The sequence below is a fragment of the Anabas testudineus genome, chromosome 4 (genome assembly GCF_900324465.2).
Source record: "Anabas testudineus chromosome 4, fAnaTes1.2, whole genome shotgun sequence".
Classification (NCBI taxonomy): domain Eukaryota; kingdom Metazoa; phylum Chordata; class Actinopteri; order Anabantiformes; family Anabantidae; genus Anabas; species Anabas testudineus.
The window spans coordinates 7,232,428-7,243,326 of NC_046613.1; the positions used below are offsets into that span (position 1 = coordinate 7,232,428).

The 10,899-nt window shown below is 40.0% G+C and overlaps 2 protein-coding genes across 2 annotated transcripts; both read right to left on the minus strand.

Moving 5' to 3' along the window:
- Window positions 1-340: 340 nt before the first annotated feature.
- On the minus strand, window positions 341-4,140 carry si:ch211-121a2.4 (transmembrane protein 205). The gene is made up of 3 exons (XM_026345407.1): window positions 3,329-4,140; window positions 2,520-2,682; window positions 341-2,427 (listed from the first exon to the last, which is right to left on the minus strand). Exons 1-3 carry the CDS (start codon window positions 3,427-3,429, stop codon window positions 2,125-2,127), a joined length of 567 nt encoding a protein of 188 aa, XP_026201192.1. The 5' UTR covers window positions 3,430-4,140; the 3' UTR covers window positions 341-2,124.
- dhcr24 (24-dehydrocholesterol reductase) lies at window positions 3,444-9,917 on the minus strand. The gene is made up of 10 exons (XM_026345380.1): window positions 9,620-9,917; window positions 8,909-9,064; window positions 8,476-8,581; window positions 7,832-7,950; window positions 7,329-7,592; window positions 7,092-7,235; window positions 6,146-6,343; window positions 5,785-5,963; window positions 4,294-5,662; window positions 3,444-3,577 (listed from the first exon to the last, which is right to left on the minus strand). The coding sequence occupies exons 1-9, from the start codon at window positions 9,848-9,850 to the stop codon at window positions 5,509-5,511; spliced, it is 1,551 nt and encodes a 516-aa protein (XP_026201165.1). The 5' UTR covers window positions 9,851-9,917; the 3' UTR covers window positions 3,444-3,577; window positions 4,294-5,508.
- Between the last annotated feature and the right edge of the window lie 982 nt (window positions 9,918-10,899).

Here is a 10,899-nt window from a genome sequence, read left to right on the forward strand (position 1 = left end):
ACTATTCAAACATTTACCTAATATTTTTTTTACTCTTGGCTCAGGAATGTGACCATGACTCATTCTCGATAAAGTGTTGACTGTTCACCCAAAAATATCTAAACATGCTCAAAGACACTTAAAGCTAAAAGCCAATTCAGTCTTCCTGTCTCCCTTTAAGTCCAGAGCATGAAATACAGTCAAAAGAAAAGAAAATAGGGTGAACTGTAAACATCCTGCTGAGTTTATGCAGCGATATCTGTGTTTCCTGAGCAGATATTACACACTGATCCAAATTAAATCAAAAGGGTTGTGGCATAGAATAAAAAGAGAAAATGTTTTACTACAAAGAAATACATCATACATGTCAAAAAATGTTTAATACAAACCCACAACCATTAACAGGACATAACCTCTGACTTCACTGGTCTACTGCATCAAACAAGCACACACTAACAATTCTAACCCATTATCTCAAATACCAAGAAAGTGATTTAAATATCCACAAATCATTGTAAAATGTCATATCCAGATACAACTGTTAAGTTTACACACACGTGTCAAACGACTTGCATTGAAACTTTGCATTCATTTAAACTGGCCAAAGCTAATACACGATGAAAAAACAACTACCAAGTAACATTGCATTGTTGTTGCTAGTAATAGGCACATAATACACAACTTCATCAATCCTGTATGAACAAACAAAATGAACAAGATAAAGGAACACGGATCTGCCACTGCCATAATTATGACTGTGTTGCTGTGATGGTATTTTTACTTTTGATGTACAGTATAAGCCAACACAGACACTAGAACAGATGAAAACACACTGATGAAGAGCTTAACCTAAGGAAGAGCCACAGTAGCAGGGAGGGGGATGTTAAGTGGTTTCAAAATGTGCAAAAAAAAAAAAATGTAACAGAACATATGCTTTCTGTTCTGCATGTCACACAATGGCAAAACTATACTGCGAGATGAAATTACTTAAAAAATAATTTTGCTTTTACTGTTGGCTCTATATCATCCACAGCCAGATCATGATGTTTGACCACATCTAGACTGATGTACAACCATTTGACGTGCAAAGACTGTAGACTCTTCTGTCAGAGCTCATATGTTTGTGTTAAATGAGTCATGTGCAGTGTCTCATCTAATATGATGTGGCATCTTGTAGTACCTGTGTGGATCAGGGAAAGAAAAAAAAAGGATATCCAAGAGAATGTAAAAATAAAACCACTGTGATTTCCTTAGGGCTCTATCCCATCATCATCATCATCATCATCATCATCATTATTATTATCATCATTATTATTATTATTATTATTATTGTTGTTGTTGTTAGACATTTAGTCCAAATTGATCCACATAATCTCAGCAGATACTCATCCTTCCCAACATGCCTCCATACTTCTTTGTAGATCAAACTGCTCAAGTCAGTAGAATAATCTAATAGTAGTGCAAGTATTTTTAGATGTTTTTGGTTCTTGCTATAGCAAGAATGGCAGGAGAACTAGTGCACTCAAAAGGTGCTAAGGTAAGATAAGGCAAGCTAGACAAACCTGACAAGGTATTAAAACTCCACCCAAACAGGAACAGCAGGACTGTGCAGCATTAGAGCAAATGTATTACTGAAGTTGCCTTTGTTTGTGTATAAAACGTTGCACTTTTGTCTCTCTGATATTACAAAGTTTTTAAAAACATTCCTTGTGTTTTAGATTCCTGAAAGTACCATACTGTAATGGTATTCATTCATTCATTCATTCATTAAAGGGAAATCTCAAGAAAGCAGTCACCAGCATCAGCCACAGTAGGTGAAAGGTGAGGCATTACTCACACTGCAGGTACTGGTTTGTTTCCCTATGACCTTGGGCTGAGAAATGCAGTTTTAGTGACAAAGAGAGTCACAAAACTAGGGCTGAAATTTGCTACCGACTATATTCTTTCATTATTTCCCAGTGCACAAGAACAAGGCTCATCTGTTTTTTTTCTTCTAATAGCTAATAAGGAAGAGGTGGAATTTAAGAAATGATGTATTAAATATATAACTTACTACTCTGTTACAAAAACATTTTGATGTTTCTAGATTTGTTAGGCTAGGACTATATTTCAACAATTTTACAGTCCAGCTGCTGTGTGTCAGTTTTACAGCGTTACAAGATTCTCAGCCATGTAACAGAGACTGTAGAAGTTGCAGCCTATGCAGCAGAGGTTACAGAAAGAGGACAGCAATCTGTAGAGCCATAGGCGATTGCTGAGGTGTCTATATTTGATATCTGTCTCACGCAGCTTGGCGTAGGCTTCCCGATTAGACGACAGGCCGATGTCCTGACCCAGTCCGCACGCCTGCTCAATAAGGTGCATGTCTGCCATGATCTCTGAAGTCATTTGGCCAAACCACTGAGCGTTGACGGCTGCAACTGTCACTGACACAAAGAAGATGAAAATCTGGTGGGGAAAGAAGCAGAGATTTAATAATAATTAAATGAAATCTAAACTAGCTTTTAATGCAATACAGTGATGTAATGCTGCCAACAAACCTGAAAGGCTTCTCTGTCATCCAGCATGTCGCTGGGGTGATACACAGCATAGATAGTGAGGTTAAAGAAAGCACAAGCTGAGCCAAGGTGGAGGTAGAATGGGACAAGATGACTCTGAATAAACCCATATGTGTGTCTATTCAGGTGGTTGTTCATCACAAAAGCCTGTACAGAAATCAGCAGAAAACACTTAAACAACACTAAATGTTAACGTAGAATGTTTTAACCCCATCATAAACATTCTTTTGGAATTTTTGCAAACTTCTTTGGAATTGAGGTTTGCATATATTATATATTATATTATACTATACATCTTAACCTCCATATAATTATTAGAGTTTTCTCAACCCTACTCCCCTATACAACTTAAGGTACATAGTTTTAAAAATTGTGTTGGTATAAATACAACCACTATGGTAAACCACTGACCAACTTGGCAGATAAAAAGGTTTGTGGTAGAATACTGGCATGAAGCTGTAATTTGAATGGTGCATAGCATGGAGACAGGAATGTACAGCATAGCTATACAAACAACCCACACAATCTGGATTACTGCAATCTGTGTAAACTCAGTCACACAGTTACAACAAAAGCAGGATCTCGATGTAGGTTTTGAGGCAGTAATGAAAATAATATATAGTGATTATACAAAACTGCTTCACTGAGTTCTTATTCACATTTGAATTAATGCGCAACAGATAAAACGTTGAAACAGCCCCACAGTCACTCAGGCCATACTGACAGACTACTTCAGACATATAGTTTTCCCATGTATTATCCTGTGTGTGTGTGTGTGTGTGTGGTACCAACTTGAAATGAAAGTGACCCAAATCTGCATTCCCCAGTAGGTGGAGAGCAGCAGCAGCTGCAGCAGCTTCACTGTGAATGTGGGTTCCTCGTCCGTGGACATGTTTCGTCTTCAGCCTGCTTCTTCTCTGGTCTGACGTCCACTGCAATCCATAAACCAGCACCGTCTACAAAGGCCGGTTATTCTTCGACCTGCTCTCCTTCTGCTGCCTTTTTGTGTAGAGAGCACTTGATGCTTCACTCCAGGGTCTCTGTAAACAGTGTGCCACCATAAAAACATGATAATATGCAACCTATTTTAAGCAAACTGGGTTAAAGGGCAAGAGAGAAGGGGGGGCCCCCTCCACCACAGATTTCTGAACCTCATCCACACTATTAGGTAAGAACAACACATTTATCATTACTGGGAACAAAAACCAGCAGCTGGAAAATCTGTGAACCACAAGTGGGCAACTTCCGCATTGTTGTCAAGGAAACTAGTGTGCTGCCTTGACCTGTGTCGACAACCAGGAAAATAAAAGTGCACATTTCAGTACTGATCATTTCAGACAACCACAGTAAGGTAGGTGGCTAAAAGTCAATGTCTGTGAGCTAACAACAAACAGACGTGCTCAACGAACCCAACACAAACCGACAGCAGCTAGCAAAGGACGGGGCGGCGGCAGCATTTCAAAGTCACGTTTACGAAGCTTATCTATTTAGAAAACTAACACCAGATATTAGCAAACTGTAATCCGACGTGCAGAAGAATGACATAACTCTGTGTAACCAAGTTGCGCTAGTTACAGCTAACGTTAGCGTTAGCGTTAGCTAAACTTAACTGCGGAACTTCGTCTGTCGCTCATAAAACTGCTCGAGTTACAGTTTCCAGTCACCAGCCAACGACTTTAGCTGTTAAATAAAGTGAAAACACACGGTCAGTACCGCAGCTTTATTTGTAAAACTGTTAGTCTAGCTCAACTGTTACCTGTGTTTCCAGAAACTCCGGACAGCTTGAAGCACATGACCGTAAACTTGCCCAACCTGAGCGGAGAGGAGGCGGAACCGCAAGTGTCGAGATGAGCTCGGGAGAAATGTCCCGTCGCAGCTCTCGGCAGGTTTTCTACTGGTTCCCCCAGTGTTTCCACATGTAGGCACCCACCATCTCACTACCCCCTTCACCGTGTGAGTGTGTGTGTGTTTATTTCAGTGTTTTAAGTTGTGACACCATCATATGGGACTGCAGCGTCTCTGTCTGCCACAGCATTAAAACCACCAGGCGGTGATGATGATGATGATGATGATGATGTTGATACACTGAGAAATAACTGCGAAGAGAAAATTCATTTGTTTTGGCCCAACTCATTTTAATAAAAGTTAAAAGTCACTCCACAAATAAAAGAAACAAAAAGATGAGGTTGGCACTGGTCAAAGTCAAAGAAATCTGTGAACCCTCATTTCTACAGTCAGGCTTGATATTTATTCCAACAACTTTATAACCTCTGCTTTAAAAAGCATTAGAATAATATTTATTCCAACAACTTTATAACCTCTGCTTTAAAAAGCATTAGAATAATATTTATTCCAACAACTTTATAACCTCTGCTTTAAAAAGCATTAGAATAATATTTATTGCTGAGTTTTTACTTAGTTAACCCAACACTTACACAGTCCTGGAGGATGTGATCTGGTTTTGAAATCAAAGAACACTTTTGAACCTAACATTGAATTTGGATGTAAACGTATGATAAATAAATATCTGTAAAGTTTTTAGTACTTGGGAAACTATGAGTAAGCAGTCCTGTTAATAAAAGGTGTGAAGCAAAATATGCAAAAGGTGGGTAAAGAATTTAAAAATAGAAAAAAATGCCGAACACTCTCATTAATGGTAAAATAGTAAATCAAAAGATGAATGTTGAAATAAGCCAACTGCTGCACAGAAAAGGGAAAATCAGACAAACCCTTGACTTGTGCTCCTGCTTCAAAGTGATTTAGCTGTCTCTTGAGATAGGAACACTCTGGTAATATAACATCTTTAATCAGTAGTTAATGTGGAAAAACCTTCGTCGTAGAAAATCTTTGTGTAAAAGCAGTTTTTTGTTTTTGTTGACACATCCCAAAGTCAGTAGTTGTCACAGAGAGTCAGTTGCAGACAGTGCCTCAGTGTTTCTGTGGCACAGAGTACCAGACCAGAGAGTGGGGGTCAGTGACGGGCAGATTTACAGATTTTGTCATAAACCTCTGGAAAGGCGTCCTTACAACCTAGTTCCTCTCTCAGTCTGTGATAGAGCTTTCCATCAAACATCTCCCAAAACTCCTCTCTCTCCATGTACACGTCTGCATACAGCATCTGGAACCTGTGAAATACCAGTTGGACAGTGGACATGTCAATTGAGTAGCATGTAAATACTAAAATAGGGAACATAGTGTAATTGCCATTCAACTTAGTTACAAATACTAAAATTAGTTTGAGACTTACCCGTGCACGTCTCTGACAAATTTCTCCAGCTGACGTGTTGATGCTTTAGCTTCAAAGTGTTTGACTTTGGGTTCACCATAAGCCCCAATATCAACATACAGCTCCTCCTCTTGACCTTTGGGATGAACCATGCCTCTGCCTGGTGGCAACAGGAATGGACACAGCCACAGAGGGTAAACCTGAAAAAAAAAAAAAAAAAAAAATATATATATATATATATATATATATATATATATATATATATATATATATATATATATATATATATATATATATATATACAGTACATATTTACTGTTTTCAATCAGTTTGTACTATAAACAGTGAGAACTTAGTGGGTTTATCCATATCTGAGTCTCACATCAATGTCCTGGTGGAAGCGTGTGATGGCAGCCTGCAGATGCTTCATGGGTACTAGCATGTCCTGGACCACATGGTGCTGTTCATAAAGACGTCTGATGGTTTCACCCTGCGTGAGCTTCAACAGAGAGATCTTAGGAGGAACCATCCAACCAAACAGCCAGCGGAACAACGGGTTGTTGCCAAATGGGATTATATCCTGCAGAAAAGACACACACCCTGTTACACCAAACACCAAGCTAAAAGAAACGTTCAGAGCAGAGATATTCACTAAATTAATTTAATGAACTTACAGCAGTTACCGTTTTATAAACTGCAGCACTTGAAATAAATGAAAAAATCCAAAGAAGAGAATTTATTTTAATATCCCTTTACAATCTTATGATCCAAATTCATGTATAGGGGACGCTGATAAAACCCCCACTCACTCTCCTTTGTTTCCACCAGAGGGCAGTCACTATCCTCCAACCTGAGCCAAACACCTTCTCACATCACTACAGCAAAGACATCAGTGAATTTCTACCACTAATTGCAGATTAACGATTTAATGAAAGCGCTGGTGTGGCCTTACGTCTGTCTGACTTTCTTCTGCACCGTGTACAAAAACAATAAGAGAGTGCACCCAAAAGCCCAGAGGTAGCTCTTTTAGATATCTGTCAACCAATACTATGCATTATTTATCACAAACATTTACTGTTAGAAAAAAAAAAAAAAACGATGCCAAACCTCTCTCACTAATGGCTAATGGTGTGTGACTACAAAATGTGTGTGTGTGAGAGAGAGTAAAAGCCTTAAAGTGTAATAAAGTGAAGTGAGCGAGCAAGTTGGAAAGATGATGACAAGCTAAAATCAGGCAGATATATGCATGCATTTAATGTAGCCCCGAAGATGATGGGAATGCACTTTTCCTGCAGGTATAAATGTGTATGTGTGTGTTTTGTGAGTACCTGGAGCTCCCAGAAGATGCTGCGTGTGTGTCTATGGTAGTACTGTCTCAGAGGGATGTATTCAACTCCGGGTCGGTTGCCTTTCAAGTAGCCCTCCACGTGTTTAAAGAACCATGGTTTGAAGTGCAGGCCAATTCTATTAATCTTGCATCATAGAGGAAAAACAATGATTATATTTGATAAAACATAAAGACATAAGACTTGCTTACACATACAGTACCTTTGCACACAGCTTACCTTATCAGGCTCTGCGTGGTCTGTCATGGTTCCGGTCATGATGACAGCAGAGTCCAGACTGTACTGGAGTCCCTCGACAAATGTGTTCTGCTTGTTCTCTGATGCTTCAGTGAAGCGTTTACAGATGTTTTCCAGTCCTCGGACGGGCTCGTAGTGCAGCTTCACCCACGGCTTAGCGGGGACTATTTTAATCTCGGCTGCAACTAGGAAACCAAGACTACCACAGGACCATGGGATGGCATGGAACAGATCAGAGTTCTCCATCTATGTGAGAAAAAAAAATTCTATCTGAAGCAGACTAGACTAAACCATTAGTAAAGCTCACAGCATCAACCACTGAGAGTTATGCAACATCATATTTATTCTAATCATTTTCAATCAGTCTCACACAGGAGATGCTGTGTCATACAGATGGTTTTTTAATTATCACCAACATCATCAGAATAAGGAATGCACCACTTCATATGATGTTTGAATATGAATGTTAGAAACCTTAATACTACCTCAGTGCAGCGAACCAGACTGCCATCAGCTAGAACCAGTTCATATGCAACACAGATGTGCTGAAACAGCCCGTAAATATGTGAGGACGACTCAATTCCTGTGCCCATCACCAAACCACCTGAGACAGAGAGAGAGAGAGAAAGAAAGAGAGATAGAGAGAGAGAGGCGGAAACATTGGCCGTTAGTAATTCAGTTTCAACCCAGGTGAGATCAACAGCAGGTCATAAACAGAAAAGCAGTGTTTGCCTGCTGGGAGTAAGCATGTCTGTGCCTGTGTGGACTTCAGGATAAATGAATGTACAGTATCCTGATGGGAAAACATTAGATTGTTGATGCGCAGTTTATGGCATCAGGAAATCCATTATGAAACCCAATCCAGGGGTTCTTCCAACACTGCAGCCATTTCCTCCCAGTTTCATCTTTTCAGCTACAACATCAATCCCCTAACACAATTACAGACGTCGCTGAAGCTCTAAACAGGATGCAGTGATTGATGGAGGAGATGCCGGATCTACATCACTGAACAATGAGCTGTTGAAATCATCATACATCTCTCTATTTCCAGTAGCCAGAGAGCCAGAGATGATGCCACTCCGTGATGATTCCCAAGGAAATAGTCGTCAATAATGAATGAACAACATACCCACGGTGAGGTCATCCAGCTCGGGCAGCACCGGCAGGGTCCAGCCAATAGAGGTGAGGAGAGCGGTCACCTGACCCATGTTGGCCAGCGGCTCCACTCTCACTACCTAAAATAAAGGTCACTGTGAGTGAAGATGCACCCTACAAATCAATCAATCTTATTACAATTTTCAGTAACTGGAAACATGATCGTTTACAATTTGGATCTTATTGCTGACGCTGCCATCGTCTCTACTGGGTAATAAGAACCTTATAAAGCACAAAGCATGTCCCTGTGTTTACAGCTTGACTTTGATGAGTGTTAAGTTATCGTAAGAAAGTCAATTCTTTTCTCTTGTCCATTTTGACTGTATCATTCAAACATCCACAGTTTAGTTTGGACAATTCTGTCCACTTTAATTGTAGATTTACAGGCATCTGTTGTTTTGTCCTACCTGCCTGTCTGTGTCCACCTCCAGAATGTCCATCATATTGATCATGATGTTCTTGTGTGTTTTCTTATATTTTCCCACTCTGAGAGACACAGTGAGCCAGCCGGGTCGGCCCGTACACATGAATGCCTTCCTGCCCTCCTTCCTCCACTCACGCACCTGAAGCGAATGTGATACAGAGAAGAACAGGCTGTTACAATAACAGAATTAATTAATAATTTTAATGAAAAATGGGCTGAAATTCTCTCCGACCTTTGACTAGTTTGACTTAGTTCTGGTTAAACTCTTCTCTGCTGATCAAACCCTGTAGGAACCAGTGTATCAGGTGTCTCACTCACTCTCACACTGTATTGTATTAGCTATAAATATAGCTGCTTTTTATACTAGAAAATGAAATCCTTCACTAAATTTTACCCACAGCTTAACAGGAACTGTTTCAATCTAGACAATATTGTGTTTTGAGAAATCTTACATCACAAAGTGGCTTATAATTTAGAAATCGTGCACACTATACTGTTTGAGAGTGGGAGCTCTTTCACTACCCACAATTCCTGGCCACAATAATGGAATGATGCGTTATCTTACGAAATAATGAAAATGACCCAACATAAAAAAGGTAATAACACACACACACACACACACACACACACACACACACACACACACAGGCCCGCGCGCGTGCGCACAAACACGCATGCGCCTCGGTTTGCTCACCTGTCGCTGGATGTCTCGCACCCGCTGGTCGTGTTGTTTGGGAGCTGAGCACATCTTGAAAATGAGCCATGCCCGCACATAATAATACACATCAAATACGACGGAGAGTGGCAGCAGGAACAAACACACAAATATCCACCTCTGGTGCACAATCACGTAATCTAGACCTTTAACTTTGATCCACAGCAGAAACATGACAACCAAACCTCCTAAATACAGCAGGGGATCCATTCTTTCGTCTGCAAATTAAAAATACCTCGATCAGCTACCACTCACCACTACAATATTGATGTGGCTAAGCTCAGCATTAATTTTCCCAACCCCAAAACCCGACTCCTGATCACCCCTTCACTGCGATAGGTGAGCGGTGCTAGGTGGTAAGTCAGCCCCTCCCCTGGTTCACACTGATTGGTCAAAGTCTCGTTGAGGGCGGGACTGGACGACGAAGCTTGACGTTTATTGGTTAAACAAGTGACTGTAGTGAATGATAGACTAGTAGCCTTTCGAGGCCCGAACCAATCACAAAGCAGAGAGGCAGTCAGACCATGCAACCTGTCCTCATGGTCCAGATAGAGCCTAAGTTAGTGTCCAAATAGTACAGCAGAGTAGAGCAGAAGTTTTAAAACTACAGTCTAACTTCTGCTCACTCTGTATATGCATGCAAAAAGATGAATTTGAATTTATTTAATATGCAGCCACAGCCAGATTCTTAAATAAGTCAGTCCAGCTGCCTGTAAATTAAATTAATTTATAGGCACACGGTGTGACATAGACTGTCTGTATGTCCATTATTTCAGTCCAGACTGAAATGTCTCGACATTATTACTGCATTAATGATACCAAAATGACTTTACATTCAGCTCCACCACAGTTTTTGTGGTATGCAGTGAAACATCTACACAGGTTTGTACACATGTTCAAATTCTCTGTGGCATGAATTGTAATCCCTTTTAATGATCACCAAAACTTTTCAACTTCATCATATCAAACAGTATTTGTCCAACAGCTTTGTGACCAAATGCAATGTTATTAGTTTTCTATTTATTTTTCTAATTTTATTTATTTGTATCTGCGCTGTATCATAACTCAGCTTGCACATAACTGAGTTATGATAAACCTAAAAACGTTACTGTCAAAGTACATATCTTGATTATGTGCAACCTGTGGAAGTTTTATATCTGCACATAAACATTGGCTAAAACAGTCCAGTTGACCTAGCTGTTCTCAAAGGTAAATAGTTAGATCCTCACTCAGCTTCACTAAAGCTCCACCATTGACAG

Bases quoted from the DNA above. Each gene is read 5' to 3' on its own strand.
- si:ch211-121a2.4 (XM_026345407.1), bottom strand. From the start codon at position 3,429: ATGTCCACGGACGAGGAACCCACATTCACAGTGAAGCTGCTGCAGCTG. The intron at 2,683-3,328 runs TTGGTACCACAC...TTCTGTACAGGC, and splicing joins TGGGTCACTTTCATTTCAAG to TTTTGTGATGAACAACCACC. The intron at 2,428-2,519 runs GTTTGTTGGCAG...TTTCCCCACCAG, and splicing joins ATGACAGAGAAGCCTTTCAG to ATTTTCATCTTCTTTGTGTC.
- dhcr24 (XM_026345380.1), bottom strand. From the start codon at position 9,850: ATGGATCCCCTGCTGTATTTAGGAGGTTTGGTTGTCATGTTTCTGCTG. The intron at 7,236-7,328 runs GTAAGCTGTGTG...CTATGATGCAAG, and splicing joins ACCACGCAGAGCCTGATAAG to ATTAATAGAATTGGCCTGCA. The intron at 5,663-5,784 runs GTAAGTCTCAAA...GGTATTTCACAG, and splicing joins TTTGTCAGAGACGTGCACGG to GTTCCAGATGCTGTATGCAG.